Here is a 19,374-nt window from a genome sequence, read left to right as displayed (position 1 = left end):
TGGCAGGCCGTGAGCCTACCAACCACCAAGGTGCCTGGAGAAAATCATCATCTTTCAGCTCCAAATTTTCCTTATACAGTCCACTTTCTAATGAAGCCCTAGGACATCCTCCATCCATATTAGAAATACTAAATCTCCATCAGTATTAGAAATGCTAGATCTACTCGGCTATTAGGAAACCCTTGAATCCAGAATTCCATCAGGGGAAACAGGAAGAACAGTGAGGGCCCGTCCACCCCAGCTTAACCAAAGAGGACCTGGCAAATCCAGGACTATGTCTCGGCATTCATCCAAAAGAGAAAGGAGCACAGGAAAAGACAATCAGACCCTCCCAGCCCATTATGATGCAACCTACAAACCCCATCAAACTTCCCTGCATCACTCAATCTCAATCTCTTGGGAAAGGCAATAAAAAGAGGAACCATACAGGAAAATGAGTTGGTGCCTTTGGGAAGGATTGAATGGTGATTCATAATATATTTGCATAATACAGTACATCTGTTCAGAGCAAATGATTTACCATAGGTGAAAATTTGAAAATGCTTTGCAAATTCTGTTGTGCTTGAGGTATTTTTGATGTAAAATTCACAACCTAGGAAAAATTTCCTTTAACAAACCGATAGCAGAAATGTTCTTGCTGATTATTGGCTCTGAATTTGTTGCCAAAATAATGGCAAGTTCATCGCACCCATCATTATTAATGCATAAAATACCAGCAATTTGTGGTAAGAGATACGGCGTGAGTTGTGAATTGCCACAAATTGTTGGATAGTTTCCGCTGCTTCACTATTAGACTCACAAAAATAGAAGCTCATCGTCAATCACCCCACAGCTCAAGAAATTGCTGGATTTGCTTGTAAATACAAATTAACCTTCCCACGAAAGTTAGGGCCACTAGTTAACGGCATAAGGACTCTGTTAATGGAGTGATGTACGGTCCTGACATGTCGCTCAATGTTGGAGGCCCAGAAAGGGAATAATTCAAACTGGGGAGTCTCACTCTTGCAGGTCACAAATTATTCCTCGAGGTTTTTAAATCTTGATTTATTTTTTAAAAGTCTTATTTTTCCTTTCCGTCTCTCTTTTTTATCTCTCGCAGTTCAGTTTTTCTTACTCTTTATTTCTTCCTGCATCTAATTTGACTTTAATTCATCCTATTTCCTTCTGTCATTTGCTCAATTTATTTCTCTATCATTAAATTTCAATGGTTAAAGCGATAGACTGTTGGTTTCGTCATTCCCCAAGGTCGCATTGACCTCTTCATGCTGTTTTCAACTCGCACTTCCAGCGCTAAAATAATTGAAGCTGTAGGGTGTGGGGGAAAAATCCAACTCACGCCACATGCCATGAGATGTCCCACTCCAGTAAAACCTGGGCTATGGTGATCTCATGTTGTGGCATATGCAGAAGGATGAGCTTGCATATGTATAGCACCTTATCACATTTCTCACAAATGCTTCAAGTCACTTCAGTTACAGTGAATTACTTTGAAGTGCAGTTACTGTTATGCAAGTAAAGAAGGCAGCCATTTTACACACTGCAAAGTCTCTTGCAAAGATGAGTGGCTGGTTAATCTCTTTGGTGATGAAGGTCAAAGGAAGAATATTAGCCAGAACATCTGAGAGAACTCCATGGTCGTTATCAAATAGTGCCTTAGAATCTTAAATTTAGACCTTGTCCCTCGTTCAGGTGGACATTAAATATCCGTGTGAAGAACAGCGCTTCCAAAAATGTAGCACTCATTCAGTACATCACTGATTTGTCGGCCAACATTATATACTTGAGATGAACAAGAATGATTTGACTGTAGTTCTCCACCCACAATGTCTGTCTGTAATATTTTTTGTTCAACGTATTGAGAAGGTGCTGAGGAATGAGGAAGGCCATTTGGCTCATTATAATTATAATTCGATCATAACTCATTCATCTAGAAAAACCCTAGAGTTCACCCATTAGTGGCAACATCTGACTAGTTTGAACATCTGTCCTTGTTCTATTCCCATTTAATGAATCTGTTCTCTTTCTCTCCCCCCCCCCCCCCCCCCACACCCCCGACTGCCCCCTTCAGTTTCTTTCACAATCAAATATAGTATTGCAGATTTTTTTCATATTCCTGTTACAACCTTAGGTACTTTTATAAGATCACCTCATTGATGCCACCTTTTCACATTGTAAAGCCCAAGTTTTCCCTCATAACTCAGCCCATCAATACTGGGGATCAACCTTGTGACTCTTTTATTAAAAGATATCTGATTTTCTTCGTTCTCTACCCTGCTAAGTCTTGAGCTTTTTTGAAAGGTGTGATTAAAATCAACTTTTTTGGTGACAAAAGACTGTGATGTTGTTTACATGGGCATAAGCATTTAATTCAGCAAAAAGGTCTGTGTTTCAGTCTTCCCCTAATTCACCTAAGCTCTCTGTAGTGCTGAAGAGGTGCTGCATTGTCACGTGTGTTGAACTTTGAAAGATCTTTTTAACATCCACCTGAACCATTAACAGGGTCTCAGTTTAAGATCCTATGACATTATGTCTCATAAGTTAACAAACCAGTCACACCTTTTTTTTTTTCAAATGTCAACTTTTTTTTAATGTGATCCACCCCTTTTGCTTATTTAATTTAGCAGTCACTAACTAGATTACAAAGTATTACATCCCTACTGTGGTGCTAATTTTGAAAATAATATAATATTTTGATTACCATACAGATGCTAAGGAACTACATGGGCAATAATTGAAAAATAGCATGGCAATACTGACAATCTTTCACCACAAAAATATTCTTTGATATTCTATTGTGCAGCCAGTTAATAGAAACTCTCTGGATGCAATTCTTCAGCAGCAGTAGAAGAAATAATGTTTAAAAATATATATTTACAGAGAAATGAACAGTCAAGAATGAGATATAATTGTAGTGTATTTGAATGAAAATATCCTTTGATCTGCAGGTTAGAATACCAGTTGGCTGAATAGTATATATTGTCAATTAGGTATGGTCTTGTTCAGTTGAGGAAATCCGAGCATGTATCAAGGTGTTCAACAATCATCAACATCAGTAGAAAATTCTGTGGTGTTTGGACCAAATTTTTTCAAAGCTTAAAAAGATCAAATAAAACACCGAAGTAATAACTAAAACAGGACCAAAAACTGCATAGTAACAATGGGCCCTGCCTTATGGTACCAGTGTACTGAGGAAAGTCAGCTAATTGAAACAGTGTCTGGAATATTGAAGAACGGTCATTTGTAGCTGCTTGCAAACTCTGTAGCTTTATGGGGGAAAGAACATTTCCAATGGCATTTTTCTTTAAAAAGTGTGATCCAGATGAAATATTTTGTACTTTTACTTTCAGCATGGTTTATTCTTTAAGAAAATGGTAATGGGAATGCTATCTCACTGCAAAACCAACTAGTTTGCATAAAGAACGAACTAACATTTTGAGAGTGCCTTATTAACAGCTTCAGGACATCCAAAATGAATTACATTTGGCATGCAGTCACCAGTGTTATGCCGAGTAGCGCAGCAGCCAATTTGCACACAACTAGGTGTTGGATTGCTTTCTTCTTCCAATTTGTTTCATTACTTTAAATACCAGAATACATAGGCATCAGTTGTAACGATATGGAATCAGGTCTTTGAGACATCACACTTCATAATTCCAGTGTGACTACATGGGTCTTTCTTGAACTCATGATTCAATATGAGAACTCATATATTCCACAGTCCATCAGATGTACAGCATATAGTGCTTCACTGACAACTCTAATACTAATTCTATCTTTGATTTTTACATTCCATGCATGTTCCCATGAAATCATGGTATATCAAAGATACATAAAAGTGACATCAGACTAACATCGTAGAGACAGCAAAGTTCACTTAGCTCTTCTGAATCTCTCCTAATCATTCTGTTACCATGGTTATATGGCCAACTTCATTTTATTACTATAAACACCAGTGACCAGACCAACATCTCCCAGGCCGTCAAGACATGGATGAGTGCATAATCTCACATTCCATCAGCTCCTCATCCTTACCCAAGGCCCACTCACAATACATGTTCAGCAGAAAGTCCAGGACATTGAGGTACACAGGTAGTGTGTACCCTTGTTCCCACAAAAGATACCCCAAATAACATTTTTGATGATCATCATTGAGGGAGGAGTGTACCCATACCACCAAACTTCTAATGCCATCAGCCATTATACCTGTGTCCACTGAGATTTATATCTGTGATGATCTGATGACTATTTATTCATGATTTGGGGTTTTTTCATTTGACTAGGTGTATGCATCAATGACATCCAGTGTCTTGGTTTTGTTGGTATGCATCTATAACGTTGACTTCTCTGGTGTTTAAAGGGCTGTTGGTCTATGTTGCCTCATTCCTGCTGGACTAGGATATGCATCTGTAGTTTATATCATTTTTATGTAATAGGATTCCATTCCAGCTTACCTCTACATCAGCTACTAATAATCAACACTAGGTCTAAAAACACAATTTAAGAAAAAAATGGTCCTCTACAGATAAGGCAAGTATCAGAAATTACTTACATGGCTAAATGCACATTTAATAAGTGTGTTAATATTCACAAAAAAAGACTGTGCAGCCTTTCAAACAGACTCTTTCCCCAATCCATGAGTGACTATCTCACAGCATTTCATACAATTAAGATTAATTTAGTCCTTATGTTTCACAGGTACAAAATGCTTGGACAAGAAGATGAGTTTAGCACTTCGGAAGAGTCACAGCCCTTTGAAGACACCATCTCACATGCTACAGTCGCAGATGCCACAGGTGGTCTATCTAAAGGATATTGTCTGTTATCTGTCACTGTTGGAGCGAGGACGAGCTGAAGATAAGCTAGAGTGTAAGTTAACTACTGCAAGTTTGACTGATCAAACAATTGACAGATACAACGTTGTGATTTCATTCTGGGAACAACAGGTCGGTTATTTTCCACAAATTGCATCTATATTGCAGCTTAAATGTAGCAAATCTTGTCAAAGGGCTTCATATAGAGAGGCACTGGACACGGCAGAAAATGGAAGAGTTAAGGAAGGTGACTGAAGCTGTGGCCAAAGAGATAGGCTTTGAGAAGTACACTTGAAGGTGCAACAAGCTGTAGAAAGGCAGCAATATTAAATAAGAGAATTCCAAAGTGCTATGGTATGATAACAGCTCCAGCTGATGGGATAGAAGGAGAGGAAATGCACAGTAGGCTAATTCTAGATGAGCAAAGGGTGCAATTGGGATGTACACCTGGAGGAGATTTCTGGAACAAGTCCGTGAAGAGATGAGGATTTTGAAATCACAACTTGGAATTGAATACAGGATCAATTGTGCAATGCTGCTGAATAATGAAATACCAGCATTATTCCATAAGATTCTGATCTTAAATCTATGCCTACGTAATTAAAATTTGCATCTGGTATATATCTACAGTGAACAGGAAAAAGTCTGATGTGTCTTCAAGTCAAGATGCATGTGATTTGGCTCATGATTGTGAACACCTCTGTGAAATTTCCTCTTAATCCTCTCTTCTCCAAGGTGAACAGCCTAGCTTGTCCAGTCTATCCACGTAACTGAAGTTCCTCATCCCTGGAACCATTCTGATGAATCTTTTCTGCACTCATCTCTAATGCCTTAACATCCTTCCTAAAGTGTGGTGCCCAGAACTGGCACAATACTCCAGTTGAGGCCAAACCAGTGTTTATACAGGTTTATCATAACATCCTTGCTTTTTTACTCTCTGCCTCTACTTATAAAGCCCCAGGATCCCATATGCTTTATTAACCACTTTCTCAACCTGCCCTGCCACCTTCAATGATTTGTGCACATACTCCCCCAGGCCCCTCTCCTTCTGCACCCACTTGAGAATTGTGCCCTTTTATGTTGCCCCTCCACATTCTTCCTACCAAAATGAATCACGTCATACTTCTCCACATTAAATTTAATCTGCCACTTGTCCACCCATTCCACCAGCCTGCCTGTGTCCTCTTGAAGTATATCACTATCCTAAACACAGTTCATAATACTTCCAAGTTTTGTGTCATCTGCAAATTTTGAAAATATGCACTGTATACCTAAGTCTAGGTTATTAATATCATATCAAGAAAAGCAGGGTACCTAATGCTGACCCCTGGGGAGCCCCACTAAATACCTTCCTCCAATCTGGAAAAACAACCATTCACCACAGCTCTATTTTCGGTCACTCAGCCAATTTTATATCTATGCTGCTAGCATATTATCAAAATTGAAACCCATGGTATAAAATGGTCAGTAGCAGCATGGAATACAGTTGGATGAGGGATAGAAAACAACAAGAGTTGTTTTTTTAGAAAGCAGAGAATGGCTGTTTTTCGAACTGGAGCGAGGTATACATTGGTGTTTCTCAGGTTCAGTACTTGGGCCACTGCTGTTTTTGATATATTTTAATGACTTGGACTTAGGAGTATAGATCACAATTTTGAAATTTGCAGATGACATGAAACTTAAAAGTGTAATCAATAATGAGTAAGGTAGTAATTGACTTCAAGGACATAGACCGGCTAGTGGAATGGGCAGACACATGGCTGATGAATTTCAATGCAGAAAAGTGTGAAGTGATACATTTTGGAAAGAAGAATAAGAAAAGAGAATACTAGCTAAAGAGTACAATTCTAAAGGGGGTGCAAGAACAGAGACACCTGGTGATGTTTCTGCACAAATCTTTGAAAATGGCAGTACAGTTAACAAAGCAGTTAATAAAGAATATGGGATCCTGGAATTTGTAAATAGAGGCATAGAGTACAAAAGGCAGGAAGTTATGCTAAACCTATATGAAACACTAGTTGCCCCAGCTCAAGTATTGTGTTCTAGTCTGGGCACCACAGTTTATGAAGGGCATGAAGACCTTGGAGGGGGTACTAAAGAGATTTTCTAGAATAGTTCCAGGGATGAGGAATTACAGTATGTAGAAAGACTGGGGAGGCTGGAGTTGTTCTCCTTAGAGCAGGGAAGGTTCAGAGAACATTTGATAGAAGTGTTTAAAATTGTGAAGGGTTTAAACGGAGTAACTAAAGAGAAACTTCCAATGGCTGAAAGGTCATAACCAGATGGCACAAATTTATGGTGTTTGGCAAAAGAACCAGAGGTGACATGAAGAATGTTTTTATGCAGCAAGTGGTTAGGACTTGGAATGCACTGCCTGATAGGGTGGTGGATACAGATTCAATTCAGTAGAAGCCTTCAAAGGGGAATTAAATAAATACTTGGAGAACAAATTGCAGGGATATTGGGGAAATAGCAGAGGAGTGGGACTAGCTGTATCACTCTTCAAAAGAGCCATGCAGACTTGATGGGCCAAATTGATTTCTGTGCTGTACTATTATATGATTCTATGATTGCTGCAGTATTGTAGTTACTCAGTGTAATCATGTGGATTACTTGTAAACAAAAACCTTTTTGAATACAACTTTTATGTACATATTTGCATTTGGCCATGACAAAATAAGACATCAAAAATAAAATATAGGAAGCAGGCCCAATTTTTCTAACATCCACATTGTCTGGTTGCCTTTTGTGAAAATATTTGCTTACATTGTAAGCCTAGACATTGAAAATATGTGTCCTTGTTTCCAACGGTCATTGTTTAAATACAGTATAAATATAATCACCTTGGAGTCAGACCAAATTAAAAAGGCCACCCCTACTGTGCTGGATTCAAACTGTTTTGATTTAAATCAAAGTACTATAACACTGCAGTCCAAATGGAAAGTAATTTAGGTTCCCTACTGTTTGCTGCATATGGCACTTCCTTTGTTTAGATTGGCAAAATGCATGATCAATCTGGGGGCATGGTATGAATGCTGATCTATATGTGTAAAGGTCTGAATCTAATTAACTGCTGCACCTTGTAGGGAAAGGGATACTGCACTGCCTCAAATGTCACTGCTACATCTTCATCCTTGATCTATTGTGCAAATACCCACCTTCAAGCTCGTGAACATAACTCTACCCACAATACCACTTGATCAGTATCTTGATTATATGAACAATCCGTTAATCACTTTACACTGAATAGTGAAATGCAAACTTCATGTTTTCTGACTTGGTTTTATTTTAATTTGATGACTATGGGCAGTATTTTATCAGTGGCATGCCGTTCACTATGGTGGAAGCGGAATTGGGCGGCACTTTTGCTTTTGTATCGGGAGCCGGTTCCCACGCAATTAAAATTAAAATATAACTGGCTGGCAGCAGTGGGCATGAGAGAAATGTGCGACCGCATGTCAGAGGAAGCCTTTTATTGGTGAAAGCTGCCATCATTTAACAATGCAGAAGGTATGTCCGGGTTATAAAGCAGCCTCCTGGACAAACAGGGACGCTCTGCATCACGGCCACAATGTTCCTGGATAGCTGCATAACGTTAGTCAAGTATCTTTTTTTTTTCCCCCTGAGCTGCAGTTCTTGTCCCTCACCTCCAAGATGCAGTGATCGTATGTGTAAACATATGAGTTATTGAGAGCACTAAGGTGGCATGGGTGTCCTTCAACTATATTTGTCAAATGTAAATTTTTCACAATATATCTGTTTCAAAATCATTCATGTATGCATTATCTTCACTTTGTTTGAACTAGCTTAGCGGAAGAGCTAAATGTAATGAAATACCTCATGGTTGGCACGCTGATGGTTACAGAGGAAGTACAGACATTGCATTTAATGTGGAAGTCACGATGTAGAGTTTCAGTCATCAAATTTCCATGAATGTTCATGTTACTGTCCAGTTTTGTACTTGGCTGCACATGCAGGCCCAGCCGGCACTCCCATTGGTACACTGTCATGCTGCCTGTTGCAGGTGCGGCAGACTCAGTTGTTGAGTGGCAAGAGCTCTCCTTAGCAACATCCTCTCCACCTGCTCCCGAGGTTCCATGAAAATTGGGTAGAAGCAAATCAGGTTATTCTAACAATATAACTGTGTTCATAAGGCAGACAGAGAAATGAAAAAAATTCTTGTCCATTGTTTTCATCCGTAGAACTGATGAGAAGTGAGTTGATAAACTCCTCCTATTGACTACCCACACAACTTCACCACTCTGGTCTCCCCGCACTTTGATGGGCAATCCTTGCAGCCCAATATGCGTCTTGAAATACTGAGAGAATATGGTGTATGTGACCTTCCAGCTCGAGACTGTGAGCCTCCACCCTCCTCCTGTTGCCCTCACGCTTGTACCCATCACCTTTGACCCTCCCAACATCACCTTGCGCCTTCCCTCTTTAACCCTTCAACCAAACCCCATTACCTTGGACCCTGTTACCATCCAATTGGGTGTACCCTCTCTCCCCTCTGAGCCTACACCCCTGTCAACATGCCCCATCTGATCCTAGACCTTCAACGCATTATCCTTGGAGTACTTGTTAGATTCCCTCACCCACCCTACGAGCCCTTTGATTACTCCAATCTCAGACTGGACTCATCCCTGCTACCAAATCAAACTCTCCCCGCAATGGCCTTCCCACTTCACTGCTCTGTTCATCCGACCCCTCCCTCTGTCCTCCCGTTTATCCCTCTGCCGCTCCTCTATTCACCTGAACCCAAACACCCCTCTCGTTCCTCCCCGCCCCCAAATCCCTGTTTCGCCCTTACCGATCCTGTGCCACCAGCCAAACTGCCATTCTCCTGTTGCCCTTCCTTGTGCCGCTGAGTTTAACAACTAAACTGCTGACCTCAGGCACAACTGCATAAACACAGCTGTTGAACACCACCTTGAATCGATCATGAAGCGGTTGCTACGAGATTCCTATATCCCCCCCCCCCTAGTCAATCTGGAAGGTAGGACTTAGTTGGAATTAAATATAAGCAAATGAGTATTCATTACATACAAATGTGTTTAAAAATGGAACCCGCCACAGGACTCGCCACAAAAATGCCGCTGACTTAATCTCTAATTCTCAACACGCCATCAGGAAAAATAAATTTTAATTCACGCCTTATTAAGTTACTCCGCCAGCCATGAATGCCCCTCTTGCAGGCCCCATAAAACTTCCCCCTGTAGTATTCTTTAGGGTTTAGTTTGAAAGCCTCTGAAAAGTTGTGTTTTGATACTGGGTGATCAGATTCTGGGTAATCACAACTGTATTCGCGAGTAGTAAGTTGGTTGGACAGGAAGGATATAATTGTATGGGGAGTATTCTACATTTTCATTTTGTGCAAACCTGAAGTAGATTTAACTCATGTCAGCATTGCAAATTGACAGACTTTTTAGTGTCTTACCAAACAGGGCATTGGTTTTATACATTTCCAATGTTAACTGAGAAATATGAACTTATTTTAAATGAATTCATCTTCTCTTTGAGCGTCCAGTACAGCAGAGTGCTAGCACTATAGTGATTGCTTAGTGGAATTGAAGTGAATGTTTAATGGATTGAATAACTAAGGCAAGGATAATGGCTGCTAAGAACTTTTATATAGGGTACTATGCTGAGCACTGATTTTTTTTTGAGCTTTTTAGGAACTGTCTTGAAATATGTTGCACTTGCTAATAGTATTGGCACATTGGGGGAAAAGGAGATAATTGATATTAAACAGCAACAACAGCAACTTGTGTTTATATTGCATCTTTAACGTAATAAAACATCCCAAGGTGCTTCACAGGAGTGTTATAAAGCAAAATGTGATGCCAAACCACATGAGGAGATGTTGGGTCAGATGACCAAAAACTTGGTCAAAAAGGTAAGTTTTAAGGAGCGGTTTAAAGGAGAGTTAGAGAGGGAGTTCCAGAATGTAGAGCCTCGGCAACTGAAGGCATGATGACCAGCAGTGGAGCAATTAAAATTGGGGATGCTTAAGAGGCCAGAATTAGAGGAGTGCAGATATCTGTGGGGAGTGGGGTAGGTGGGTGACTGGGGGAATTGTGGGGCTGGAGGAGATTACAAAGATAGGGAGGGGCGAAGCCATGGAACGATTTGAAAACAAGGTGAGAATTTTATAATCAACGCATTGCTTAACCGAGAACATGAATGTTTTTTTACTTTGATTTCTTGACTCTATGGTTGACTTTCTTGTGTTTTAATCATACTCAAACAGGTTTCATTTATTTTTATGTTGTATGATATGGTTTAATAATGTGACATGTTGGGGTTCATTGCACAACCGCAGTCCTTTGTTTGCAGAACGCATGTTGAGTCATGAAACAGGGAAAATCTGTTATATGTTGTGTGTGTCTCAAGCTTATTACAGACACCTCTCATATAGGTTGAATAAATGGCTGCACTCCAGGTACATCAGTTAGCCAGTATTTATTTAACAGTTTATTGTAATATCAGTTATATCCATTGTGTGCACAAGGATTCTAATGGAGTTTATTACTCCAGCCTGACTTTAATGTATTTTTACTTCAGAGGATGGTTAAATTCACCTCTGGAGGTGGGAGGTTTTACTGCCACAGAATGTGGACTTTCTGTGCTGCGGCTTTTAAATTAAATCAGTTTTAACTTTCGGCTATAGATCTAAACTTACAGCAGCAATGAAAACAACATTTTCCACATGACTATTGATGATGAGAATTAAGTAGTAATCCAAATTAAATGTGTAAACCAATAGCTAGCAACACTTTAGACAGCGATATCACCATAATGGCCATTTCATGTACGACTGAAATTTATCTGCAATACACCGACAGGAGGGAAGAACAAACATAGCTGGAACAGTATAAAAACAATTGGCTGCTGCCAGCCCACCCCACTCCGACAGCCCACCCATGCTACGGATATGTTGGGGCACATGCAGTGTCCTGTTAGATTTTAATTTTAGATTACCCCTTTTTAAGCAGACCTTTGGGAATGCTTTTACTTTCTACATTTGTGTAACACCCAAGAGTCAAAGGATGATTACCTGTATCAGCTGTGGCTTAGATGCTAGTAGTTTTGCCTCTGATTCAGAAAGTTGTGGGTTCAAGTCCCACGCCAGGACTTGAGCACAAAAATCTAGGTTGACACTCCAGTGCAGTACTGACAGAGTGCTGCAACGTTGGAGGTGTTGTCTTTTGGATCAGTCATTAAACTGAAGCCCTGTCTGCCCTCTCAGGTGGGCATAAAAGATCCCTTTAGCACTATCCCTGTTGTCCTGGCCTGTATTTATCTGTCAGTCAGCATCACAAACATTATCTGGTCATTATCACATTGCTGTTTGCAGGATCTTGCTATGCACAATTTGGCTGCTGCATTTCCTACGTTACAACAGCGATTACGCTTCAAAAGTACTTCATTACTTTGGGACGTCTGGCAGTTGTGAAAGGTGCTATAGAAATGCAAGTCTTTAATTTTTTTTGGTTTGAAACGTCGTCATTCCTACTAGCAAGTATATTTGAACACAAAAGATTTATCTCACCTTTATGCACGTGACCTCATTAAACGCACATCTGGTGTAGTGAAAGGAAATGAAGATGACTCGGTGATCTGGTTTGACAAAGATACCACAGTACTCAGCATGGGATCATCATGCTGTGGAAAAAAGCAATTAAAATATGTTAGTGTACAAGTTAAAGTTTATCATGGATTAAAAGCTGACTTAACGAGAAGTACTTTAACTATAATAAGAGTGGGAGAAAATATGAGCCATATGAGGTTCTGTATGGGTTTACTTTTCTTTATAGGATGAAAGTGGGAGCAGTTTAAAAAGTGTGGCTTTCCTAGAAGACCAAAATTTGGAATGTTAACATCATTATTAATTTTATCCCAAGTTTTTTCTTCAGAATGATCTGATGACTTCTCTTGCTCTTTTTCTGTCTCCCCTTCTTTTCATTCTATCTGTCTCACACACTCGCCTATGAAGTAATTGTTTATCCTAATTTACTTTAAGTAATAATCGGATTGCTCGCTCATCATTTACAGCGGATAAATAGAATTCATTGTTTGGGGGAAGTGAAATGTTACATGGAGAATTATCCCTTTTTAAAAAAAATGAAATCTGCAACAACTTGAATTTATGTAGTATCTTTAACATAAAACATCCCATGGTGCTTCACAGGAGCAGTATCAAGCACAGTTTGACACCGAGCCACTTAAGGAGATATAAGGAGAGGTGACCAAAAGCTTGATCAAGAGGTAGGTTTGAAAGAGCATCTTAAAGGAGGAGAGAGAGGTGGAAAGGTTGAGGGAGGAAACTCTGGAGAGTCTTGGCAGATGAAAATTGGGGATGCGCAAGAGGCCAGATTTGGAAGGCAGAAATCTCGGATGGTTGTGGGGCTGGAGAACATTACAAATTTAGTGAGGGGCGAGGCCATGGAAGGATTGAAAACGAGGATGAGAATTTTAAAATCGAAATATTGACAGACAGGCGGAGTGAATGTAGGTTAGCTAGCACAGGAGTGATGAATGAACAGGACTCGGTACAAGTTAGGGTTCAGGCTGCAGAGTTTTTGATGAGCTTAAGTTATAGATTGTGCAAGATTGAAGACCAGCATTGGAATAGTCATGAATGGAGGTAACAAACAAATGTATGCCATGAGGGTTTCAGCAGCACGTGAGCTGAGGCAGGGGTGGAGGTGGGAGTGTCACCGAGGTGGAAGGAGGCAGTCTTAATGATGGAAAGGATGAGCTCAGCCCAGGGTCAAAAAGGACGGCTGCAATGCAGATGATCCAGTTTGCCCTCTGACAGTGTCCAGGGAGAGGGTAGTGATTTTGTGCCAGGACTGAAAACAATCACACTGGTCTTCCCAATGTTTGAAAATACCTAAATAAAAACATGGAACTACTTTTGGCGAAAATAAAAAAAGGGGTGGGGAAAAGTGGTATAAAATAATCAGGAAATAATAGTGCACAATTTTGGATGGTCACAAACATTCAGCTTCACATTTTTATTTAAAGTTTGTTCTAGGGGCTTTTATGAGTTTATAAACAAAAATGGGCAAACGGCAGACATTTGAAACCAAGTGTACTCAACAGCATTAGCTTTGAATCACATTTAATTCGTTGCGGTAGTGGGACAAATGGAATGGGAATTGGAGAGGGAGGGGAGATGAAGCGGAGACTCTATTATTAACACATCAGCATTGGTGCATTAGTGGTATAGCTCAGGTACTCTTGACTGACCCTGGAGCCCAAAAGGTGCAATTTCCTACTTACTGGGCCTCACACCACAGGGAATTTAACTCCAGCATGAGAAAAACTGGACTGAGAATGCAATCCAGAGCTTTGCAGGGATTTCTGAGCAATTTATAAAGTTAGTCAGAGGTTTATAAAAATGCTGTCAGGAAGTTAACGTTTCCACTAAAACATTGAGAGATAGAAATCTGTCTCGAGCAGTGGTTAAAAATGGGTGGTATCGGATCAGCCGCCCATGATGTGCAGCACCTGATATTTAATTCCATTAAAAAGTCAATGGAACTGAATTTCAGGTGCAGCGTGTAATGGGCAACCAATCCAATATTGTCAGTTTTGCACCACTGTCTGTGACAAATTTCTACCATTTGAAAGTTTGAGCCTGGCGTGGTGATCAGTGTGTACGATTGTGAGCTCTCTTACTGGTACTTGTGGATTTCAGCTCATTGTAAAGGGGTTCTCCCAACTGCGTGGTATAAATGCAACCTAAAGACATCAAAAAGATACAAGCAGCAAAAAATGAATTGGCAGAGATGGATGGACAGCACGGAACGCTGATTGAGGAATGGGGAATTTGCTAGCTGGCCATTACACATGCATAGAAAGGTGTTTTTCACAGTATCCCTATATAGCTATGTAACCTGTGTATTAATGTGGACAGGTGAAAAAATGTGTAACCATATTAAATACACAGATCTAGAATTCATTGTCTTCAATTAAATCATGAGATTGTGGAACATCACTCATACCTACTGATTTTTAGATGAAAATTGATCGAAACTGCTGTAAATTAGCACAAGTTGAAATGAACAACCAGATAATATTCAAATGCCTAGATGGAAAATGGCTGCATTCATTCCAACGTGCCACCATGTACAATGGTACAGGAACAATCCATTGATTTGAATCTGCTGTTAGAACTATTGCCACTAGGTAGAGCTCCAACACAAAATGATTGGGCCAGATTTTTCTATAGCAAAGTATCTAATGGCATATGCCATTGGGTAGGCTTGCCCCTGCACCCTTCAGCTCAAAACAAATTGCCCACAAAGTTGCTGAAAGTGCGAGCTGGTAACAGAGGGCATTTGGGACCTGAATGACAGGGCCACCTACAGAGTAACTCCTTAACCAATCAGATTTAAAGATTAGGGAATCAACAGTGGAAGGACTGAGAAGAAGAGTGAATTAAAGGGACAAACTCAATGTCAAATCAGGTAAAGAAAGGAAAGAGAAGTTGGATTAAGAGAGAGAAAGAGAAATTAAAAAGTAGGAAAAAAATTGATGTTTTTTAATCTCCCTGAAAAATTCAAAATATGAAGGAATGAAGCTCCATTCTTGTTAATTTCCATTGCCAAAGAGGTTGATTGTGAGCAATTAACAATTATCACATTGTTAAAAGGGTACTTGTACGACTACTTATTAGCCCTAAATATGGCTAGAATTTAATACGCCACCACTTACCCCACCGTCGCCTTGAGCTGGTGAGGAGTTGGGGGTGTGAAATTATGTGGGAGGCCTGGGGCACTGTGCGCATCGCCTACCCGCCTATACTGTTGTTTTTAACAGTGGCAGGGGAGGTGGCAACTGGCCCGCCTGCCCTTGGGCCAATTGATGCCCTTAAGTGGCCAATTTATGACCACTTAAGGGTCTGTTACCGCTGCCACTGGTATTTTACAAGCGGGCAACCTCCTGATGAGGCACCTTGTGACCCACAGAGGAACCCCCCCAGCAGCACAGGCTGCCCCTGCTAAAACAACACCCCATTCCCTACACTGTGACTGACCCCCCCCCCCACCAACCTTCACCGGGGCCTAGATCGACTGTCCCCGGCGAGGCCCGACCCCGCTTATCTATTCCCAGGCCGTTGTTCATTGTGGCTGCCTTCTTTGGGTGCGGTCCCAGCAATGGCCACCGCTCCCGGTGACACTGCTGGGACTGAAGAGTCGTGGCCCTCTGATTGACTGGCAGCACTTGGAGGCAAGACTTCTTGGCAGAGAGGTGCAGAAGCCCTGACTGAATCCAGTTAAGGGCCTGAGCCACGCAAAACAGAACCATGGCCTCCAGGCCCGGTAGAGGCAGGCTTGCCCCGGCTTTCCAAGCGGTGGGTGGGTCCACCACCTCACCGTTAAATTCCAGCCTATGTGTGGCAGGTTTAGTTTGTATCTAGCAGTCAATTACAGCAATTTTACAACATTCAGTACATGTCAATGGTGAGGCACAATGTGGAAACAAACAATTGGATATTGACATTTACCCATCCATCTTGCGTAAATAACAGTGAGCATCATTAACCTCATTGTTGCTTCAACAGCAAAATCTGACCCAAAACAAATTGTATAATGTTCTTGTTTGCCTTAACAAAATCTAAAATTTGCAAATATGTATCTCTTCACTAGCTACTGACTTAACTCCTGAAAATTATTATTTTTTTAAATAATCGGTGTAATTGAATTATATAAAACTTTGGAAATGTTTCTATGGTTGGAAAATATAAGCCCAAATTTTGCAGTCAGTGAAGAAGCAATGGCGCTTCTGTGATTCTCAAAGAAAGCTGCCCAGAAAGATCGTGATCTCTGTGACGTGCATTTCCCCATTCCTGATGTGAGTTTGAATTTGGCATCAGGTCCAAGAGTTCTCCAGGAGTTCAGCAACAGTGATGTCATCAGCTCAAAACTGGACATCAATGAAGCGCTGTGGGCCATCAGCAGCAGCATTAAACTCCACCACAATCTGTAACCTTGTAGCCCAGCCTATCCCTCACTCTACCATTACTATCAAGCCAGGGGACCAACCCTGTTTCAATGAGGAGTGTAGGAGCATGTCAGGAGTAATACCAGGCATATCTCAAAATGATGGAATGCTAAACAGCAGAAGCAGCATGCTATAAACAGAGCTAAATAATTCCACAATCAACAGATCAAATCAAAGCTTCGCAGTCCTGCCCCATTCTGTCATGAATGGTGGTGGACAATTAAACAACTAACCGGAGGAGGAGGCTCAACATCCCCATCCGCAATGGTGGCGGAGCCCGGCACGTCAGAGTAGAAGTCATGGCTGAAGTGTTTGCGACCATCTTCAGCCAGAAGGGCAAAGTGGATGATCCATCTTGGCCTCCTCCTGAAGCCCTGATCATCACAGATGCCAATTTGATTCACTCCACGTGGTGTCGGGAAACGGCTAAGCACACTAGATACAGAAAGATTTCTGAGCCCCAGCAACATCATGGATGATTTACTAAAGGCTTGTGCTCCAGAACTAGCCACACAATTAGCCAAGCTGATCCAGTACAGCTTAAACACTGGCATCTACCCGACAGTGTGAAAAATTGCCCAGGTTAGTGCTGTGCACAAAAAGCAGGATAAATCCAATCTGGCCCATCCATTTACTCTCAATCTTCAGAAAAGTCATGGAAGGTGTTGTCAACAGTGCTATCAAGTGGCACATATTCACCAATAACCTGCTCACTGATGCTTAGTTTGGGTTCTGCCTAGACCACTCCGCTCCAGACCTCATTACAGCCTTAGTTCAAACATGGACCAAAGAGCTGAGTTCCAGAGGTGAGGTGAGAGTGACTGCCCTTGACATTAAGGCAACATTTGACCGAGTATGGCATCAAGGAGCCCTAGCAAAACTGAAGTCTGTGGGAATTGGGGGAAAAGCTCTCCACTAGTTTAGCAGAATGAAAGATGGTTGCGGTTGTTGGAGGCCAATCATCTCAGCCCCAGGACATTGCTGCAGGAGCTCCTCAGGGTAATGTCCTAGGCCCGATCATCTTCAGCTTCTCCATCAATGACCTTCCTTTCATCATAAGGTCAGAAGTGGGAACATTCGCTGGATTGCACAGCGTTCAGTTCCATTTGCAACTCCTCAGATATTGAAGCAGTCCGTGTAGAAATGCAGCAAGACCTGGACAACATCCAGGCTTGAACTGATAAGTGGCAAGTAACATTCGAAGTGCACAAGTGGCATGCATTAACCATCTCTGACAGGAGAGAACTTAACCATCTCCTCTTGATATTGAAGCAATACCCTCGCTGAGCCCCCACCATCAACATCCTGTCACCATTGACCAGAAACTTAACTGGATACTCCCCACTTGCTTGGATGACTGCAGGTCCAACAACACACCAGGAACACAACACCATCCGGGATAAAGCAGCCCACTTGATTGGCACCCCATCCACCACCTTAAACGTTTACTGCCTCCACCATCGACACATTTTGCCTGTAGTGTGCACCATCTACAAGATGCACTACAGCAACTCACCAAGACTCTTTTGACAGCACCTTCTAAACCACCCAGGGAAATGAGGGCAGCAGACACATGGGAAAATCACAACCTGCAAGTTTCCTTCCAAGTCTTGGAAATATATTGCCGTTCCTTCGCTGTCGCTGAGTCAAAATTCTGGGACTCTCTCCGAAAAAAATCTGGGGTTATAGCTACACCACATGGACTGCAGCGGTTCAAGAAGGCTGGTTACCACTATCTTCACAAGGGAAGATAGGAATGGGCAATAAATGCTGGTGTTGCCAGTAACACTCATACCCTATAAATGGCTGGTACCCTGCTTTTTTTCATTCAATAACATTGAAGTATTCTCTCAGACAGCAAACTAGGAAGTAAAATGCACTGAAATTTTCACTTTTAATAATTTTATCATGAGCAAAATAAATGATTGGGGTATACTTATGAGATTAAGATAGAAGCCGAAATATCCTCAAACTTTTAAAACGTTATGTTAAAAATATGTGAAATATAAATATAAAATAGGCTGAGCCTACTTAATCTCTTCTCATAGGACACTCCTCTCATCTCAGTCCAGTAAACCTTTCTTGCACTCCCTCTAGGTAAGGAGACCAAAACTGCACACATTACTCCAGACGTAGTCTTATCAATGTCTTGTATAATCGCAGTAGGACTTTTTCACTCTTCTCCAAAGCCTTTGTAACAAAGACTAACAAACCATCTGCCTTCCTTCTTTCTTGCTGTGCCTGCATGTTACCTTCCTGTGATTCATGTACATGGACACCAAGGTTCTTCTGAATGCAAAAATTCTCCAGTCTCTTGCCATTCAAAAATATTCTTTATTCCTACTAAAGTGGATAGCTTCACCATATTGTGGGCTGGATTTTACAGCACCACCCCCCATTCCCCCCCCCCCCCTGGTGATGTCGGGGGGTGGTGGTGGGGGAGAACCGGAAACTGACTCCGGAAGAGGCCCGCCACGGGCCTCAGTGCCAGGAAGGCCCGGCCTGATGATGCCTGTGACAGCGAGGCCTCGTGGCGGCCATACCT

The 19,374-nt window shown here is 41.4% G+C and overlaps 1 protein-coding gene across 9 annotated transcripts in view; it reads left to right on the top strand.

Annotated features, from left to right (window-relative positions):
- Positions 1-19,374, top strand: part of LOC137372189 (diacylglycerol kinase beta-like) — a 636,709-nt gene that overhangs the window by 228,281 nt on the left and 389,054 nt on the right. For 8 of the 9 annotated variants that reach the window (XM_068035767.1, XM_068035770.1, XM_068035769.1 and 5 more), the window contains one exon: positions 4,696-4,866. The exons of the other annotated variant lie outside the window; for it this stretch is intronic. In XM_068035767.1, the coding sequence (XP_067891868.1) occupies positions 4,696-4,866 (171 nt within the window). The remainder of the gene's footprint in view (positions 1-4,695; positions 4,867-19,374) is intronic. 9 annotated transcript variants of the gene reach the window in all.

This window comes from Heterodontus francisci, chromosome 7 (genome assembly GCF_036365525.1).
Source record: "Heterodontus francisci isolate sHetFra1 chromosome 7, sHetFra1.hap1, whole genome shotgun sequence".
In the NCBI taxonomy this organism is placed as follows: Eukaryota; Metazoa; Chordata; class Chondrichthyes; order Heterodontiformes; family Heterodontidae; genus Heterodontus; species Heterodontus francisci.
The sequence above is the reverse complement of the archived record's forward strand: the minus strand, read 5'-3'. Positions and strand labels throughout refer to the sequence as shown.